This window comes from Natator depressus, chromosome 7, assembly GCF_965152275.1.
Source record: "Natator depressus isolate rNatDep1 chromosome 7, rNatDep2.hap1, whole genome shotgun sequence".
In the NCBI taxonomy this organism is placed as follows: Eukaryota; Metazoa; Chordata; order Testudines; family Cheloniidae; genus Natator; species Natator depressus.
This window is the reverse complement of record NC_134240.1, coordinates 45694410-45715159: the sequence shown is the minus strand read 5'-3', so window position 1 is coordinate 45715159 and position 20750 is coordinate 45694410. Positions and strand designations below refer to the sequence as shown.

Below are 20750 nucleotides of genomic sequence, written 5' to 3'. Positions count from 1 at the left end.
ACTGAGAATAACTGGCCATCACCCTGTCATTTAAGTCTGGGGACTGTTAGCTTGAGCGTGAAAACTTCTGTGGCAATTCACAAGAAACAGCAGTCTCCATGTGCCCTTATAGGACTTTGGTCTACAAAGTCAATGCCCTGAATTGCATCTGGAAGTGAACAGGAAACCAGTGCAACTGCTGGAGAACTAGTATAAAAGGTGAAGACAGCCAGTGGAATCCAGCTGATGCATTCTGCCAGCTGTAGCTTCCAAGTGATCTTCAAGGGTAGCCCCTTGTGGAGCACGTTTCAACAATTCAGTCTCAAGGTGACAGAGGAATAAATTACTGTGGCACAGTCTGGATCCAAGAAGAGAGGCCTCAGGCATCCAGCCAGGTCCAGATGAAAGGGGTGTTTTGGCCACCTCTGAATCCCAAAGCCACAGAGGATCCAGGAGTTTCAAACTGCAGATTTCTTGGACAATAAGTGGACAAAAAGTCTTGAGTACAGGAACAGGAATCACTTCTGCTATATCCTCAAGATGCTCCACTAGCATCACCATTGCCTTATTCTGCTTAAGTTTCAGCCATCTCACTCTCATTCAAGTTCTGATCTCAGCTATGCTGGTGAAAAAACACAGACACTGCACCATCCGGGTCTGATGAAAACAAGGTGTAAAGCACAGTGCCAGCTGTACAGTGGTCTCATAATTCCCATTAGAAGCTTTTTATATGCACTGATCAAGACAGAGAGCAAGACAAAGCTTCATAGCAGAGATCATAGACTCATAGGACTGGAAGGGACCTCGAGAGGTCATCTAGTCCAGTCCCCTGCACTCCAGGCAGGACTAAGTATTATCTAGACCATCCCTGACAGGTGTTTGTCTAACCTGCTCTTAAAAATCTCCAATGATGGAGATTCCACAGCTTCCCTAGGCAATTTATTCCACTGTTTAACCACCCTGACAGTTAGGAAGTTTTTCCTAAATGTCCAACCTTAACCTCCCTTGCTGCAATTTAAGCCCATTGCTTCTTGTCCTAGCCTCAGAGGTTAAGGATAACAATTTTTCTCCCTCCTGGTTGTAACAACCTTTTATGTACTTGAAAACTGCTATCATGTCCCCTCTCAGTCTTCTCTTTTCCAGACTAAACAAACCCAATTTTTTCAATCTTCCCTCATAGGTCACATTTTCTAGCCTTTTAATCATTTTTGTTGCTCTTCTCTGGATTTTCTCCAATTTGTCCATATCTTTCCTGAAATGTGGTGCCCGGAACTGGACACAATACTCCAGTTGAGGCCTAATCAGTGCAGAGTAGAGCCGAAGAATTACTTCTCGTGTCTTGCTTACAACACTCCTGCTAATACATCCCAGAATGACGTTCACTTTTTTTGCAACAGTGTTACACTGTTGACTCATATTTAGCTTGTGGTCCACTATGACCCCCAGATCCCTTTCTGCACTACTCCTTCCTCAGCAGTCATTTACCACTTTGTATGTGTGCAATTGATTGTTCCTTCCTAAATGGAGTACTTTGCATTTGTCCTTATTGAATATCATCCTACTTACTTCAGACCACTTCTCCAGTTTGTACAGATCATTTTGAATTATAATCCTATCTTCCAAAGCACGTTGTGGCAGGTGAGAAAGTCTCAGAACTAAAAGCAGGATCCCTGCTACACAAGGGTTTTTTCCACTGCTGTTCCCCAATTTATAACCAGCGCACTGCCCCGACAAAAGGGTCATGGGTCTTTGACCAATTAAGCATTCAGCCCATGTTTGTTGAAAAAAAAAAAAAAAAAAGCCATGAGACTCCTAGCTCTGAGGTTGGTACTCACCCACTCATAAGTAACGACTTGATTTGCTCTCTCCTGAAAGGGGTTGAAGCCAATGCCTTGAAGGAACTTGCTGTTGGTAGCTTCTCCAACTGGTGATGCCAAAGCATTAGTCTCTGTTTTGACTTTTATTCCCTGTGGCTGACAGCGAGAATTAGTTCCAGCTGTGCCAAGGTCATCCACATCCAGGTCCTGCTCATTTGCCAGATTCTCTTTTTGCAGCGCTTCATACAGCACATCTGGGTGATTCCAGATCTGAGAGATGAAGAAAAGGCAAAAGGTAACACTGCACTAGCACAAACCCAACCAAGGCACTTGTGGATTTACAGCACCTCACACGCAGTCAAATGCTAATGCCCCTGCAGAAACGCACCAGCGATTTGTTAATCTAATTATTCCCCTCCAAATTCAGCTGAAAGGGAGTTTGTAAAGTGTCACAAATTAAGCAGATCTCACCGCATTAGAACATTTAATGTCAGGGACTCTGCCTGTTTAGTCCGAAGTCCTCTGTAGTTGACTTGCGTGGACACGCTGAAACTTTGCCTGCTATAGAAGCTAGGCAGATTCCAGTCATCAAGTAAAAAGGAAAGTGCGATTCTGTCACAGCACAAGGTATACACTGTTTCAACCCACGACATGTTACCAATTTTAATTATCTTAAAGCTCCTCTGTTTGGTGACTGATGAATGAACACACACAAGGCACACACTCTGGGAAATGAAGGATTTTCTTGCGGTTAAAGGCTGGGACTTGGATCAGCTGGGTTCAGTTCCTGTCTCTGCCACAGACTTTTTGCATGAATTTGGGCAGGTCAATTAAACACTCTGTGACTCAGTTCCCCATCTTTAATGTGGGAATAATGATACTATCAGGACACCACTTTACATCATGCACAGGAACATGCACACTAATGCTTAAGATGCACCAAGATACTGCACTTGTACTATATCTACATCATTCTTCTTGCCAATATTTGGACATAGACTCCTACCCTTTCCCTGTATACTGCAGGAGAAGCTATTCTCTTGCCAATACCCACCTTACAGCAGACGCAGAAAGCCTTGAGCGGGTTCAATCCCAGCCAGCCACTGTTGCCTGCATCCCGGAACCGGTTCATGAACTCTGTGTAGAGAGCCCGTTGGATTTTTGACAGACGTACCAGGATGACATGTTCTTCTTTATAGGGAAGCTGAGCCTTTAGTACGTTATGGCCTCTCCTACAGAAGCAATCAAGAGAGGAAGATCAGAAGAGAGAAAGAACATTCAGGGCTAGTGTCATAAATATAAAGGGAAGGGTAAACCCCTTTGAAATCCGTCCTGGCCAGAGGAAAAACTCCTCTCACCTGTAAAGGGTTAAGAAGCTAAAGGTAACCTCGCTGGCACCTGACCAAAATGACCAATGAGGAGACAAGATACTTTCAAAAGCTAGGAGGAGGGAGAGAAACAAAGGGTCTGTGTGTCTGTCTTTTATGCTGCTTTGCCAGGGATAGACCAGGAATGGAGTCTTAGAACTTTTAGTAAGTAATCTAGCTAGGTACGTGTTAGATTATGATTTCTTTAAATGGCTGAGAAAAGAATTGTGCTGAATAGAATAACTATTTCTGTCTGTGTATCTTTTTTGTAACTTAAGTTTTTGCCTAGAGGGATTCTCTATGTTTTGAATCTAATTACCCTGTAAGGTATCTACTATCCTGATTTTACAGAGGGGATTTCTTTACTTCTATTTACTCCTATTTCTATTAAAAGTCTTCTTGTAAGAAAACTGAATGCTTTTTCATTGTTCTCAGATCCAAGGGTTTGGCTCTGTGGTCACCTATGCAAATTGGTGAGGCTCTTTATCCAACATTTCCCAAGAAAGGGCGGGGGGCTGCAAGTGTTGGGAGGATTGTTCATTGTTCTTAAGATCCAAGGGTCTGGGTCTGTAGTCACCTAGGCAAATTGGTGAGGCTTTTTACCAAATCTTGTCCAGGAAGTGGGGTGCAAGGTTTTGGGAAGTATTTGGGGGGAAAGACGTTTCCAAACAGCTCTTCCCCAGTAACCAGTCTTTGTTTGGTGGTGGTAGCGGCCAATCCAAGGACAAAGGGTGGAATATTTTGTACCTTGGGGAAGTTTTGACCTAAGCTGGTAAAGATAAGCTTAGGAGGTTTTTCATGCAGGTCCCCACATCTGTACCCTAGCGTTCAGAGTGGGGAAGGAACCTTGACAGCTAGCATCTCAGGGGCTGCCTTCAGGGTAAGATATCTGATGACAGCAAAGAGAAGGAACTCTAGTTGTGAGTGTTTCTATTGCAGGACACTCAGAAGACATTACAACTGAAGCCAAATAAAAAGTACAGTATGCTCTATTACCAAAACAGCAAACATTATAATACCCCAGGATAGTGTTTAGAAAGGGGATGAAGGTCTTGCTAACCGTGGTGCTAAATCAGGAAGGATCCACTTGTGGCCAAAACACTGCACTGGAAATTAAGAGACCTGGTGTCTATTTCTGTCTTTGCCAATGACTTGCTCAGGCCATGTCACTTACTCCTTCTGTGCCTCTGGGTCCTCATCTGTAAAACGGGGAGGATTTCTAGTCCCTCCTCTCCTCCGTAAGAGTACTGTGATGCTTACATTGTTTGGGGTTTGTAAAATGCTTTCAGATCCTTGGATGGAAGATGATACAGAAATGCATCTACCAAACACCTACTAATACTTCTAAAGGAAGTTAGGGAGCACTGTGCTGCCCTCCAATTGCACGTGCTCCCCTCTACCAGTCCCACAGGACGGTACTGGCAGGGTACTGTAACGTTACACCTGCCACTAAGTCAGGGAGAAGCCCCCAAAGATCACTTCTTAACTGACAGGCTAAATTAGACAAAGTGCTTTTGAGAGAAACATGCAGGTGCTAACTCTGGGGTCCCCTCTAAGATTTCTCCTATATGTCTACAATCTCCCTAAAGGACAACAGGGAATCCAGGGTAAAAATCAAGCTCAGGAAGACAACAGGAATCGCTGTAATGAATACACTCCTCAATCGATGTGGCTAAACTATGATCAAGGAGCTGACTGCACAGACTACGTTACTGAACACTTGACGTGGACTCACCTTTGCACAAACCCCTCCAGCAGACTATGCAGGACATGACTGCGGTACCTCATGAGACGGACGTCCTGCGGCGTACTGTCAATACACTGCCCGTTCAGGATGGGGCGTTCAAACATGTTGCTGAACTCCTGCCGGGTACCCAAGAAGTCAGGACGGACGAAGTCTACCATGCACCAGTACTCAATCAGGTTGTTCTGGAGCGGGTAGCCCGTCAGTACCACCCGTCGCCTGGAGCGGATGTTCTTCAGGGCCTGAGATGTGCTGGCATGGCAGTTCTTTATCCGGTGTCCCTCATCACAGATAACTACATCCGGGCCAGGGCGGGATAAAGCCTTCTCGATCCCTGAGGGAAAGGAACATTGAGTTACTTGGTCAGCTGATGTTCCTGCTTCACGTAGCTCTACAGAAGGAAACATGAGTAATTATGAAAGTTGAAAAAAAATACTAGTTGTTTGCAGTGTTACTGCAGCTGTGTTGGTCCCAGGATATGAGAGAGACAAGGTGGGTGAGGTAATATCTTTTGCTAGCCCAGCTTCTGTTGGTGAGAGAGACAACCTTGAAAGCTTACACAGAGCTCTTCTTCAGACCTGAAGGATATTAGAAAGTGGGATAGAGACTGAGGAAGAGCTCTGTGTGAGCTCAAAAGCTTCTCTCTCTCACCAACAGAAGCGACACACAAATAAGCTGTTAGCAAATATAGTGACTGTGTTAAAGATAACCACTTCTGACGTTGGTGCCTATGTACAATAAACTAACTATTCTCTGCTGCCAAGTGACCACTTGCCCATGGAGCCAGCCGGCATTAGTAGAATCTCCCAGCTGCAATTCTGTAGACAGGATGGTATTTCCTAGCAAGACTCGCCTCCCACCTTTCAGAAGCTCTTGCTGCCGGTCCTCCTCATCTAAGTCGATAATGACAGGGCCAGTTTGTTTCTTTGTTTTCTTCTTCCTGCCAGTAGCAAAGGACTTCTTCAGTGAGAGGAGACGGTACATCTCATAGCCCATCAGCAGCACCCCGCCATCCGTCACCCAGTCAGTCACCACCTTTGCACGGGCAGCCGTTGTCCTAAAAAAACCCAAATGCACAAAAAATGAGACCTCTTCCTTGAATACACCTGAACTTGCTGAAACGGATGCCTGCTAAAGGAAAGGACCTTTTCAAATGACTTAAAACATATGCTGGCATCAGACCAAACCAGCAGACAAGCGCAATGAAGCCCTTTTACATGAAGATCTGGGAGAAGCTTCCAGCATACTGAGGGTAACATGGCAGAGAAAGGTGAACCATTATAGGATGTTAGTGGATGCATGAAGAAGTTTGCTTTATATGAACCTAAATCAGATTTCACAGAGCAATGGAATCCTCTTATGGGAAGTGTTAGGAAAGAGACCTATCCAAAGCACACGTTTGCATAAGGTTCTGATGTACGTGGCTATCTTACTCTACTACTTACAGCACACACCTATCCATCAATCTGAGAGTTAGCCGAATTATTTTCTTTCCCTCCCACCAATATTAAGGACAGGCTCAGATATGAAGCGGTCCACTCCACCTTTCCCATACACCAGAGCACGGTAATCCCCAATCCAATATGAGATGCACATAAGAGGCTCTACATAATATCAATTGACTAGGAAGTATATTCCTCTCGTGAGGTGAGGACCTCAGCGGCCAAGTGTGTGTAAATGCCAGATGAACTACGAGTGCCCTGAGATGAATATAAATCTCACCAGATTGCACGAGACAACATGACAAAGAGTCAAGCAGAGCTGCAGCAGCCAAGAATACACACTGTGTAAGATGAAAAGGACAATACTCTGCCTTACATAATCTCTCCCTTCGGTGTAGGAATGCTAACTCATTTAGAAGCCCTCAGGCACAGCAAAACTGAGTAAAAGTTAAAATGTCTGCAAGAAAGAATCAGAGAGGAAAGTGAAAATTCCCAGAAAAGCCAAATATAAGATTCAATAGCAATCATGCATACGGGCTGAGAAATGACATGGCTGGTCTCTGAAGGGTGGAGGAAAGTACCCACCACAGACAAAACAATGCACTCCCCACTGGCCAATCCATACATAGCACAAGATCTGGCATTTGAATTTTCCCATCTCAATTCATGAAGGGAAAAGTGGAGGTGAGTTGACAACCATGATGGAAGAGAGTATAAGTAAGGAATGAGAGAAATCTAACCCCTCGTTAAAAGATGCGCCTTTTCGATGTACCGAAATCCTCACACAAGAACATATACTGCAGACATACAGAGGGAGAGAAACTAAAAGGACAGGGCATGGAATCAGATCAAATAAACAGACTGCAGCAGTGGTAAGGAGACACTGATAATACAACTCCATGAGAAGCAGATTAATTGCTCAGGAGGGGCATTCATGGCACCTACTTGTGTTCATCATTCAGGATATGGACTTTGAAGAAGCGTGGCTGAATTTCTTTTGGGTTATAGTCAGCAGGGAGGTTTTCAGGTGCGGGAAGCCACATGTTGAATTCTGCCAGCCAGTTCTGGAGAGTGTTTACCTGGGGAGGAAAAAAATGCACCCAAAGGACTGAGAAAGTAGTCCTCAGACCACAAAATTCAGTCACCCAGCATTTAGAACTCAAAGCTAAATGGGACCTGGGAATCACATCCAGCTGTCCTCAGCTAGAAAGAAAGGGCCATCATACACAATCTCAAGGATGGAGGGAATGAAAGCAGTGAAAATGGGAGTGAGGGTACCTGAGGGCTCTCTCTAAGGTATGAAGGACCAATCCATCCTCCTCCCCACAACAATAAAAAAAGCAAGTCCTAAATGGTGGACCTGACACTGCTTCACACGGGCTACTTACAGGTACAATGGCAAGGACAGTCTTTGCCTCCGTGTGCCGGAAAAGGACATCCAAGAAAGAGATGACCTGGATGGTCTTGCCCAGCCCCATGCTATGGGCCAAGATACACCCAAACCCACTGCTGCTTTTAAATCTCTCCAGGGATTCCACCAGGTTATCATACAGGAACCGGATCCCACCAATCTAGAGATAATAATGGAAGAGTTGCAAAAGAAGTAGTGGAAAACAACAAAATGGAGATGTAGCTACAGATTGACGTATATACTGTATGAGTTTATATGGCAGATAAATACACAAGGGGAAATTAGAGATTCGTTGCAGTATTTTCAGCTACAAGGACTCAATAGAATTCCTTATAAAAAACTTTCTGAAAAGATGGTCCTGATCATTCTTATGCTTGTGCAGAGCCTACAGTCTTTGGGTTGGTTTTTTGTTCTTAAATAATTTGATGAAAGAATGCTCATCCAAGCATGAGGTAGAGGGGAAAAATCTCTATCAATACAATGTCATAATATCTGGTTTTGAAACTTTTCCAGGCATCACTCTACTCTAGGTTTCAGAGTAGCAGCTGTGTTAGTCTGTATTCGCAAAAAGAAAAGGAGTACTTGTGGCACCTTAGAAACTAACAAATTTATTTGAGCATAAGCTTTCGTGAGCTACAGCTCACTTCATCGGATACATTCAGTGGAAAATATAGTGGGGAGATTTATATACACAGATACCATGAAACAATGGGTGTTATCATACACACTGTAAGGAGAGTGATCACTTAAGATGAGCTAATACCAGCAGGAGAGCCGGGGGGGCGGGGGGGAAAGGACGGGGAAGAAAACCTTTTGTAGTGATAATCAAGGTGGGCCATTTCCAGCAGTTGACAAGAACGTCTGAAGAACAGTTGGGGGGGGGGGGCGGGCGGGGGGGAATAACTAACTTAGGCTTGAATAGAGACTGGGAGTGGATGGGTCATTACACAAAGTAAAACTATTTCCCCATGGTTATCCCCCCCACTGTTCCTCAGACGTCCTGTCCCCCCCGTTCTCCTGCTGGTATTAGCTCATCTTAAGTGATCACTCTCCTTACAGTGTGTATGAGAACACCCATTGTTTCATGTTCTCTGTGTATATAAATCTCCCCACTGTATTTTCCACTGAATGCATCCGAAGAAGTGAGCGGTAGCTCACGAAAGCTTATGCTCAAATAAATTGGTTAGTCTCTAAGGTGCCACAAGTACTCCTTTTCTTTTTATGAAAATATTCGTATTTCTACATATTTTGACAACATAACAGCACAGGCTCTAGGACTAAGACGTCAAGAGCCTGCTTATCAGATAACAATAGTCAAAGAAATATGGGGCTCAGGATCTCCTTTCATTTCTCTCCATCATTTAACTGTCTGCACTGGGCACTGCCACAAATTCTGGCCACAATCTTCAGGGTGGCAGCTCTGCCAATAACATCACTAGAGCAAACCATCAACCCACATGACATCAACAGCATGGATTTCAGCTCCTGGGATAAGAAGGAGGTTTTGCTGAAGTCCTTGTGTGTTCTGAGCCTCAACTTCCTGTACCTGGTGAGGCTTTACTGCCCGTGCAAGCTGTGGAGCCAGGAAAATGTCCTCTTCATTGGGTGGATGGTTGATGTTGACAATGACCTGCCCCAGAGAATCCGACTGATTTAAGGCATCATTCACATGAGAGCCACTGCTCTCTTCAGTACCATCACCATCCTCCCCCTCGTTGGCAGAGTCGCTGCTGTCTACGATCTGGAGGGCCTCATCTTCTCCTGAACTCAATTCGATCACTTCTGTGAAAGAGCCAGAGGGGGGAGGGGGCGTTAACTTTTCACTGGACTTGTAGACAGGAGTCAAATTCTGTTAATTTTCAGCAAAGGACTCAAAAATACCAATTTCAAATGCAGATCTGAATATTCAAATACAGTTTGTAGCCAATGCTTGGCCCAAGGTGCTTCGCCTCATTTTGGAAAGGTTAATTAAGGACAATTTGGTAGTGGGACTACCAGAATCAGCACTACATTTATTTAAAAAAAACTTTAGATACATAACATCTGAAGATGGACAGCTTTGTGGGAGATCTGGCTGGAGGAAACTGCGTAAATGGGACCGTTTGGAAGATACACGGATGTGTGATAGGTTGGTTGTGAGTCTTACCATCTTTAATGCTATGTAGTATGCCTTTCGTGTCATCTTCACTGCCACTGCTGGTGCTATCCAAGCAGATCACTTCCTCAGCTAGGACCTGAGGAGGAAGCTGAGTGGCCTCTGCTGTTCTTAAAACTATTTCTTCTACACAAAAATAGTAAACAATAGTTAGCAATACTAATAATAATCAGGAAAGATACAAAACTGTTCGAAGTTAAGTCAACATTCCCTTCTACACTTGCTCCAGTCAATTAGTCCTGGGATTTTCTATAATCAACTCTTGCTGTTTAACCTACCGCTATGTCTCAGCTTAGCGGGTCATTTCATCTCCTTTTCCCCCACCTCAATGTGCTCAATGATTCTCTCTAAACAAGGTACTCATGGTTGGGAAGCTCCCCATTACAAGCCATGTGTGGAGTATATTCCTCACTGAGACTCCAAAGCCCATTTTGTTCCAAAAGCTGAGAAAAACAGGATAATCTTTTAACCATCCAGTGCCTTACAACAAGGGGGAAAAAGTTCCCTTTTCCTTACTTTGCACTACTTCCTGAGAGAAAGCACAAGTGCTTAGGGGCTAAATGGGGCCAACTTGTGGTCACCGTTTCCCGGCACTGCAATCTTGTGGTTACTCTTACGTCTTTATTTTTGTGAAAAATATTTTTAAAACGTGAAGAGAGTGTAACTAATACAATGTTGTCTCCATGGGTCTGCAGACAGCCTGGAAAAATAGCTCTGAGAGGTGTGAACTGCCTCATTCGTTTCAATCGGTGTTGACTCTGAAGCCTAGCTGTTCTAATTTAAATGTCTACATTGTCAATTATTTCACTACTGGTCAAAACATGGAAGAAAGAAGTGTGAACATTTGCACCAAATACTCAGAGTGATGTTTGGTTTTGACATGCCAAAACACAGACTTTGGTTTGAGTGTGGGGCTAGGGCAGGGGTGGGAAAACTTTTTGGCCTAAGGGCCACATCTGGGTATGGAAATTGTATGGCGGGCCATGAATGTTCATAAAATTGGGGGTTGGGGTGCAGGAGGGGGTGCGGGCTCCGGCTGGGGGTGTGGCCAGAAATGAGGAGTTCAGGTGCGGGAGGGGGCTCCGGGCTGGGACATGGGGTTAGGATGTGGGAGGGGGTGAGGGCTCTGGCTGGAGCAGCGGGCAGGGATGAAGGGCTTGGGGTGCAGGAGCGGGCTGTGGGTGGAGCAGAGGGGTTCCGAGTATGGGAAGGGACTTCAGGCTGAGGCAAGGGATTGGGGTGTGGGAAGGGGTACGGGCTCTGGACTGGGGGTGCGGGTTCCAGGGTGGGGCCGGAAATGAGGGGCTCAGGGTGCATGCAAGAGGGGGCTCTGGGCTGGGGGTTGGGGGTTCCGGCTGGGTGTGCAGGCTCTGGGATGTGGCTGGGGATGAGGGGTTTGGGGTGCAGGAGGGTGCTCTGGGCGCAGGAGGGTGCTCTGGGCTGGGACCGAGGGCGGGAAGGGGATCAGGACTGGGACAGGGGGTTGGGGCGTGGGAGGAGGTCAAGGGTGTAGGCTCCGGGCGGCGCTCACCTCACGCAACTCCCGGAAGAAGCGGCATGTCGCCCTTCTGGCTCCTATGCAGCGGTGCGGCCAGGCAGCTCTGCAATCTGCCCCGTTTGCATGCGCCGCCCCTGTAGCTCCCATAGGCCGCGGTTCCCGGCCAATGGGAGTTGCAGAGCCAGCAGTTGGGGTGGGAGCAGCGTGTGGAGCCTCCTGTCTGCCCCTATGTGCAGGAGCTGGAGAGGGGACACGCCGGCTGCTTCCCGGGAGCTGCATGGAGCCATGGCACACCTGGAGCAGGGCAAGCCCACCGACCCCGCTCCCTGGCTGAAGTGCAGGAGTGGGGCAAGCCCCCAACCCTGCTCCCCAGCGAGAGCTCGAGGGCCATATTAAAAGGTCTGATAGGCCGCATGCAGACCATGGGCTGTAGTTTGCCCACCCCTGGGCTGGGGAGAATACCACTTTCTACTCCTCTTCAGCTGCTATCCTTAAAACTTGCTTTAGTGAATGCCCCTCTCTGCTTACCTGGAAAGAACTCTAGCGGTACAGTGGGGATGGCTGCCGGATAGTCCTTTCGCTGCTGCTCCAGCCGTTTCCTTCTCTCCAACTCTTCCAGCTGGGCTGCTTTTGTCACAGCCTCAAGCTGATCCTCCCGCAGCAGCTTTCTGAGCACATGGGCAAACACAGAAAATATTATTTCATTACACCAAGAAACAGTCTATCCTAAATAACTTGGGTGGTTTCATAGCTGACCCACAAGAGGAATGACAACCTCCAGAAAGAACATAAGCTACACAGACTAAGAACATCATAGCCAAAAGCCATAGCATGACAACTACAATTTTAGGGAAGGCTGCTCGCTTTTTTAACTGCCTGTAACTGCTACTGTTGTATGAGGAAAGGGCTGGTGTTTGACAGGAGCAAAATGCTGGATGGATGGAAAAGGTGAGTGGACAAGCGTGTGTCTATGCTGAGATGCCTAGTAGCAGTAAACTTGAAAGGATCTTTCTGTGAACAACAGAGGATACGTATGTTATTTATTTCTATGGTATTAGAGTCCACGTACAGCAGCAATGGCACAGCATCAGGGAAATCTGTTAGGAGACAAAGCACCTGTCTAAAAGCCTTCAATAGCAAAAGAGGAAATAAGTACTTTCAAATCACTTTCCTGTTCTTCTGGTTCTTTCCAGGAACCATGACACCACCTGCATTCCAAATATGCTTAGGGGTTAATTTAAATACACCACTTTACAGGTAATCCCATGAGTTTTGGAAGGTTCCGTTTTTCCCCTTTCAGATTAATGTGAAAGGTGAGAGATTTGCAGCTCTGAAGACTGAATTCCTCTATCCAGAATATAGGTACAGTCTGATCAGTGGCAGTCCAAGGCTTCCCCACCCTGCGCTGCCAATTCACTCTAGCCCTCAAATGTAGGAACCTCCTCCTCCATGAGTAAGGATATATCTTGGTATCCAGGGCCCACTAAACTATTGTTCCTTGGGTTGAGGCTGCCAACAAGAGGGCTAATTAGTACTAACTGCCATGTGAACCAGACCAAGACCACTAATTCTTTTCACACAAGGGGCATCAAACCGCCATCAGCTGGTGTAAGACTCCACATTCCATTATGACTCCTCTGAGCCATCTAGTTCCCCGTAAATAAATGTTATTGCAAACTTCTTATAGCCCTACATCCTGTCACAGAATATAGGAGGGGACCTAAAAAAATCTCAAATTACTACAATGTAAAATGAAGGAGAAACTGATTTTCAACTTTTTAGTCACTGGCTGCGCCCTGAGCTTTCTTGCAAATAAACACCTAAAGTAGTGCAGGGAAAGGATTTATTTTAGGGAACTTACAATATCATCAGCTCTAACAGAGAGGAGACACACCCTGAACTCAGGTATTGATTAGAATGTAATGGTGGAACTGATTTTCATGTATTTGGTTTTAAAACCTAGATGTGAATTATTTTGCTAATTTCATATATTTGCTGCTCTGGAGCTGAACATGTTAATCTTCTGAGATCTCAAACAGTTTACTTGCCCCCCCCCCAAGTAATATGCTTTGGTTTTAACAGATTGTCTGGTTTTCTACCGAAGCTGGTGGCAAAAGCCTAGAAGCAATATAAATTCAACTGAATAGACTCCACTTTCCCCCATTAAGACTGTGGGACCCTCTGCCCTTCCCAATTCTATTGCTGCCCACCTTATGTTCCTCCTCATGTGAGAAGGTTTCTGAGCCCTCTTCTTTTTGGTGTCCTCAGAGGCCAGGCTCTTGTGCTGATTCTGCAAGAGTCGCTCTGCCCGCTCGCTCTGAGATGAGGTAGTTGAAGTAGAGCGTTGCCATTCCCCATCCTCCCCATGCTGAACATGGTCACTGCTGAACACATCTTCCTGGGGCTGGTCTGAAAAGAAATGGCAAGAACAAATTGTAAACAACCATCCCATGCTGTCAGTCAGTTTTTATACACCTGCTAACCGCAGACCGAGCTCAAAGACCAACTGGAATCATTCATCCCTCTTCTTGTTCATTTGGTTGTATGTTTCTTTGAAGGCCAAAATTATGAACTGACCTTTCTGCACTGAAGATGCTACTAAATACAGTGTTAAAGTTCTCAGGCCAGTGTCTGTCTCCTGTGAAAGAGGAGGCTGCATCACTAAAGACAGAGCCAGAGAGAGAGAAAAAAAAACAAACTCTAGGCCCTAACATGAAAACAAAGTGAACAGATTCTAACTCAGGCACAATGTTTTCTGGCCTGAGACTTTACTTCCTTCTAGTGGCCAGCATTAGTATTGATTAGGAGAGGGAGCTAAAAATAGCCCATAACCATTTATACTGCATTTGGGAACCTACAAGTCTAGATGCACCTAAAGTCAACGTGCATTAGATGCGTGCTACTAAGGGCTATAAGAACATAAGAATGGCCATATTAGGTGGTACATACTAGACCTGTGGTCCATCTAACCCAGTATCCGGTCTTCTGATAGTGGCCAGTGCCAGACACTTCAGATGGAATGAACAGAACAGGACAATTATCGAGTGATCCATCCCATTGTCCAGTGCCAGCATCAGGCAGAGATTTAGGGACACCCAGAGCATGGAGGTTGCATCCCTGATCACCTTGGCTTATAGCCATTGATAGACCTATCCTCCATTAACTTATCTAATTCTTTTTTGTACCCCATTATACATTTAGCCTTCACAGCATCTTCTGGCAATGAGTTCCACTTGGGAGGGAAGTTCCAACAAGCTTTGTAAAAGGAAAATGGTCCAGCATTCCACAAAAACTGCTGTCCAATTTTAACAGCAGAGGGATAACCTGCAACCCCATCTCAGGATCAACTCTGCTCCTCCTATACAAAGAGTTAAATCGGAGAACTACAGTGACTGGGAAAGGGTCTGCCTTTGAAATAGATAAGGGGGGGAAAAGGCTGTGACAAGAAAGAGGAAAACAGGCAATATGTCAGTGATACCAGCATCTCTGGAAACTCGTGGAGTCCCCTCTGAAAGGAGAGATGGCTGCGGTAATGACGGGTACCACAGTGTAACATGTCACGCACACAGGTGCCACTGGAGGCTGCCACACTGACACACCAATTACATTAGTCTTGCCACCGATTTCTCCCCCTCAAAGCTGGGGTCCCAAGAACAGTATTTTGCTAGCTGAGCAAAGTGAATAGCACTGCAAGCTCAGCCCAGCAGAGATTCTGTTAAGACATCTCCCATAACTATTTGCATTTGCCCCCAATCTAAATCAGAATTAATGCAGGACATCTGAACACAACACATCCTGGGCCACAGAATGCGCCGTTTTCTATGCACATCCATACCATTAAGCCCTGTCTATACCAGAAGAATGGTGATCAGCAACAGGTGCCAGCAATAGGTACAACTGACCTTGTGCTGAACAGGGAACACTGTTTTGCTGCAAATGTAGACACAGAAAAACTGATCTCAGTGTTATGAACCTTGTGGGTCTTTAGAGTCTATTACTACAACATGCCTCCCTAAACAAAACAGGCTCACAGACCATGCATTATATTCATTTACAGGGAGAAATCAGTGCTCAGAAAAGAATCCAGTTTCCTGGGCTTCTCAGATAAGAGCTCTGCCATTTGAGCTAAAGATGCAGTTTGGTCACATTACCCACAGATCTTTAACATTGCTTTGTCTTGATTCAGAATTATATAACTAGATCAAAGGATTGGATAAAATAGGGCAAAGGGAAACAGCAACAGCGGCAACGTGACCACATTCTACAGGCTGAGTCATTAACCCAGTAACTTTCCCAGAGCCAAACAAAGCCATTGGTATCCCTGCTACCATCCTACCCTGAGCCCCTGAGACCTGGGCACACTTAGAGAGGAACAAAGTCATGTTCATTTTGGAGAGGGAACCACCTCTCTTTCTGCCCCCTGGCAATTACTGATGCAGCACTGGTTCTTCCCTTTGCACTGACTCTTCTCCAGCAGAGTACCAGCAGAGGGTAGTGCAGGGCAAACACAATTCAGAATCTACACAGCAGGAGGGTGGAGCTGTCTCCAGTACATTTCCCTATCTGTCTTTCAGTCTCTTTGTATATTTACTTTTCTGCATGCATTTTCCTTCCTCTCTTCTGAATTTGCTCCAAACCATATTTAACACATTAGGTGACAAACAGCTGTGCCCAGAATTTAAAAAAAACAACCACTCTTACCCGAGCAAGAATATGAAATTCAACTCTGATAAAATGGTTTGTCCCTGTTCAAACAAAACATAACTCGTCAAGCTAGAACCTTGTTCAACCACAACCATATTTCATTTAATAGTTAAACCCAGCTGTTTGCCCTGTGTATACTATTCCTAAGATAAGGACTGCAGTATGACAACACATATGGTATATACCCATCTGGACAATAACGTCTTCTCCACATTAGGGACTTTATCAAAAAAATCTCATCGGTTCAGCTGAAGTGGTATTAGAACCAGTGGGAGCCATCGTGTAGCAAGGTTCCCATGGGTGGGTGCATTTTTACCACTATGTTAAATAAAGCTCCTTTTCAGTAGGCTTAACACACACGTAAACCACCAGAAGATACTGGAATCTTGTCTAGGCTACAACTCCCAGTGGCTCTAACACCTGTGCAGCTGAGCTGACATTGGAATCAATGGGATTTATTTCCGTTAAATTCCCTACTGTAGAGACAGTTTAAATCTTGTGCTAAACACTGATCTCCCATCAGTCTTGCACTAGTAACACTTTTGCTCTTCGTGACAGAGGGAGTGAGGGAATGTTACAGCAGCACTGCTCCAAGTACACATTCGATTGAACTGCTAATCTGACACAGCTTCAATAAGCAGCTTTTTTCACAATGTAACAATTTGTCAACAATGTTTGCACATCCACAGCTGCCTAACCATGTTTACACCACCAGTGTCCTCTGGGAAAGTCTGGGCAGTTATTCCATACTGCCTCAGCCAAGGGAGTGCCACCAGCAACATGTACAGCACTGCACACTGGATAATCCTACCCACTCAGGGTTCTGGAGGAAGGCCCACCAGCCAAACTGGCTGCACTGGCATAGTTTGGGGGTCCTAGCTAAACAACAGTGTTACAACCTGGATACAGGACAAATGTCATGTGCCAGCCCAGGCAGCTGGCAAGGATAAATCTGGTTTAGCTTCTGTGGTTACTAACCACGTATTCAATGCGCTGCATGTCAACACAAACCGTATTTAGAACCAACTAGACTGTAAACCCTTTGGGACAAGGACCATCTTTTTGTTTCATGTTTGTACAGCATCTGGCACAACGAGGTCCCAGTCTGTGACTGGGGATCCTAAGTGCTATGATGGGGCTGCATCATCCAGCGCCCCGGGGCTGGGGAAGGAAGGAGGATCTGCACGCCACCCGCCCGGTGCTCTGGCGCTGGGGAGGGGCAGTGCGCCGCTCAGTACTCCAGGGCTGGGGAGGGGCTGCACACCATGCGCCCACTTGGCATTCCAGGGCTGGGGGGGGGGGGGGGGAAGAGGCCACATGCTGCTGCCCAGCCCAGTGCTCTGGCTGGGGGGGGGGCATGTGCCGCCTGCCCGGCGCTTTGGGGTTGCGGGCATGCGTGCCACCTGCCCGGTGCTCTGGGGCTGGAGGCACTCGGGCAACCCAGGGCTGGAGGGTACTGGGAGGTGCTGGGCTTGGGGGTGGCAGAAGGGGGTCCTGAGGCAGAAGGGGTGGGCCAGGCCGGGGGCTAGCCTCCCCAAGCCGTGGTTCACCCACGGCCCATGCTGCAACCGCTGCCAGACTGCAGGTAGGCCTCGAGGACACTTCAGGTGATGGTGCTCAATGTGCTCAGGAACTCCATTTTATTCTTTTCCTGGGCATGTTTAGTCTTGACAAAAGAAGACTGAGGGGGACCTGATAACAGTCTTCAAATATATTAAGGGGCATTATAAAGGGGACGGTGATCAATTGTTCTTCATGTCCACTGAAGGAAGGACAGGTAGAAATGGGGTTAATCTGCAGGACGGGAGATTTTGGTTAGATATGAGGGAAAACTTAATAACTATGAAGATATAAAGCACTGGAACGGGCTTCCAAGGGAGGCTGCAGAATCCCCATCACTGGAGGTTTTTGAGAACAGATTGAACACCTGAGAGCAATGGTCTAGGTTTACTTGGTCTTGCCTCACTGAGCACAAGGGGCTGGACTTGATGACTTCCAGAGGTCCCTTCTAGCCCTGCATTTCCATTATTCTATGATAATCCCTGGCTCTACGTGCCCGAACAAATTAATCCACGTCTCTTAGGGAAGGAAAGAAAACAGTCCCCACCAGCTCACAGGGTCCAGAGTCTTTGAAAACCTCTGCAGTTTCTATCAGGCCAGCTAATTAGAGAGCAAAAAGACTTCGTTCTCATTTTAAAATAATCAGCCTCAGCCCCTTCAAGCAACTCAGCAGCTTTAGGTCCCTCCCACCCAGAGCAGGCTAACAAAGAGCTAATTATGTAACCATTACATAAGCTGACACACCCATCCACCCCAGCACACACATACAACCATTCTTGAAAGCTGAAAGCTAGCAGGGCCAAGAGGAATATATAAGAAATCTCCCCCCTCCCTCTTGAATAGATCATCATACTGTATAGACAGCCAGCTCTACAACCAGTATCCATCACAGTTAGCCCTTTCGCCTACGTCTGTGATCCGCTACATTTCATTCTCAGCTTTTGCTATCTTCCTCCTTTCTCTCACTTACATTCTCTTCTCTGTCCTGCATTTTTTGCTTCTCCAGGTACTCAGCTCTTTTCCAGTCACTATACTTCCCCTTTCCTATTTTCCCCACTCAAGTCTACCTTGTGGCAGGGGCAGCAGAGCCTTCCCAAAAAGGGGGGTGGAGGGAGGGACCACTACCCCCTCTGTGGCCCTGCCCCTCCTCTTCCCCCCGAGGCCCCGCCCCAGCCAAGCCAGAGAGCCTGCCCTCCCCAGCCCATGTCCCCACCCCCCGGATCCCCCACCCAGGGCAGGTGGAGGGACCCACGCTCCCCACAGCTGCCTGCGCAGCTCTTACCCCGACCCAGCTCTGGCTGGGGGTCCAGGCCTCGAAGCCGCAACCTGGCCATGGTAAGAGCCACCCAGGCAGCTGTGGGGAGCCACAGACCCTTCACCTGCCCTGTGTGGGAGGTCCAGGGGGCAGGGACGTGGGCCAGGGGCTGCTCCCCCTACTCTCCCAGGCAAATGGAGGGTCTGAAGCTCTCCACAGCTGCTCAAGCTCCCCAGCTGGTCGGGGTCTGGATGGAAGAGGAGGGGTGAGGCGGGTGGCAAAAAGTGGACAGAACAGGCCCCTCCACTTTCAGAAAGTCGGAGGGCCATGGCCCCCTGTCCCGTTTCCCTTCCTCCCCCCTGTTCCAGCAGCCCTGCCTTGTGGGGACTGAATAGAGGACTGGAGAAAACAACTTTCAATATCACTCCACTGGAGAAGTTTGCTAAAGAGCCAAGCGAGGCATCCTCTCGCCCTGTAGGAGTAGCCCAATGCAGCTCAGAAGTCTGCAGTGCATAGTAAAGTCTTTGTTGCAGAGACGCAACTTGCAGAGACTACTGCTCCCAGCAAGCAATGCTTCATCTTGACCTCAGCTGGGCAAAGTCCTCGGTAACCATTGCCTAGGGACGCTAAACTCTGATCCCTTGCAAAGCAGGCAGCACAGCAGCCTCTCTTAATAGCCTACACCTTACCCTCACTGAAGAAATGAAGACTGTATGAAAAGCAATTGTTAGAGGGAACATAACCTAATTCCCACTCACTCCTCAGATTTGTGCACAGTGTAGGCTGCTAAGCTTGTACCTTGCTATGAAGCACGATCACGGCTATACTCTGACGCACAAAAGTGAATCTTCCAGTCTGTACATGCTCCAGCCCCAGAGCTTTCCTTCTGATGACTGATGCTTCCTCTGGCCTGTCACACAGCACACATATCAACTCCGCTGTCCTCATTAGCACTGCTGACTTATCTAGGAGTTAACAACGCCAGGTCTCTCTTTTGTACTGGTCTCAAAAACTAGAGGCAGAGTATGTCGTATGAATATAACAAACAGTTTCACTTGTATTTCTGGTAACACATTTTTCATTTATCTAGATATTTATAAAGTGATCACTCACTGTAGTATAAAGGCAGCATCCTTGGGGCCTGCAGAGAGAGGGAACAAGGCAGCGGTGCTTTTTATAATAGGACCCCCCATCTGGCTCTGGAATGGAGGGATAATATGTTAACAGGCTCTGAAGAAGGTATCACTGAAGACTCTTCAGTTAAGGGGTGAAAGAAAGAAAAGGGAAATCTTGAAGGGAGAGAAGGAGAGTGACCTCCAAATTCCTTCAGGGTGTGAAGGAACCCAGAACTTTGGAAGTTTAAAGAAAAAAAATTCCCTTTCTTTTTCCGAGGTTTTCATAGTGCGTCAGTTGCAGATGATGTATGCTACACAAGAAAACTCATTTCTGGCCCGAAAAAATCATTCACAAGTAAAAAGAACCAATGAAACAGGAAAAAAAAAGGAGCCAGAAAGAAGCAACACAAAAATGGAGAAGGAATGAAAAGGGCCAAGAGTGCTCAGAGGCACACTGGAACATCAAAAGGCCAACTTTGGTGACAAACAATAGATCTTCTAACCCCTGGGATTATGCAAGCAGAACCAGGCCCCAGATATCCAAAAGCTCTTGTTCTGGCCAGGCCTCACTGCTGCACACATTAAAGAGATTCGAGTTACATAAACACTAAAGAGCACTTATATAAGCTTTTGTATGAAACACTTACAAACATCAACACCCCGAGCTGAAGGAGGAAAGCAGGTAGCTGTTCCAGCCAAGTCC

The 20750-nt window shown here is 46.5% G+C and overlaps 1 protein-coding gene across 2 annotated transcripts in view; it reads right to left on the bottom strand.

Annotated features, from left to right (window-relative positions):
• RAD54L2 (RAD54 like 2) overlaps window positions 1–20750 on the bottom strand; it is an 87562-nt gene that overhangs the window by 11682 nt on the left and 55130 nt on the right. For both annotated transcript variants that reach the window (XM_074958301.1, XM_074958302.1), the window contains exons 3-12: window positions 13624–13822; window positions 11942–12081; window positions 9907–10041; window positions 9307–9542; window positions 7738–7920; window positions 7295–7428; window positions 5768–5964; window positions 4899–5241; window positions 2851–3028; window positions 1815–2066 (exon numbers count right to left, since the gene is read on the bottom strand). In XM_074958301.1, coding sequence (XP_074814402.1) covers window positions 1815–2066; window positions 2851–3028; window positions 4899–5241; window positions 5768–5964; window positions 7295–7428; window positions 7738–7920; window positions 9307–9542; window positions 9907–10041; window positions 11942–12081; window positions 13624–13822 — 1997 coding nt within the window. The remainder of the gene's footprint in view (window positions 1–1814; window positions 2067–2850; window positions 3029–4898; window positions 5242–5767; window positions 5965–7294; window positions 7429–7737; window positions 7921–9306; window positions 9543–9906; window positions 10042–11941; window positions 12082–13623; window positions 13823–20750) is intronic.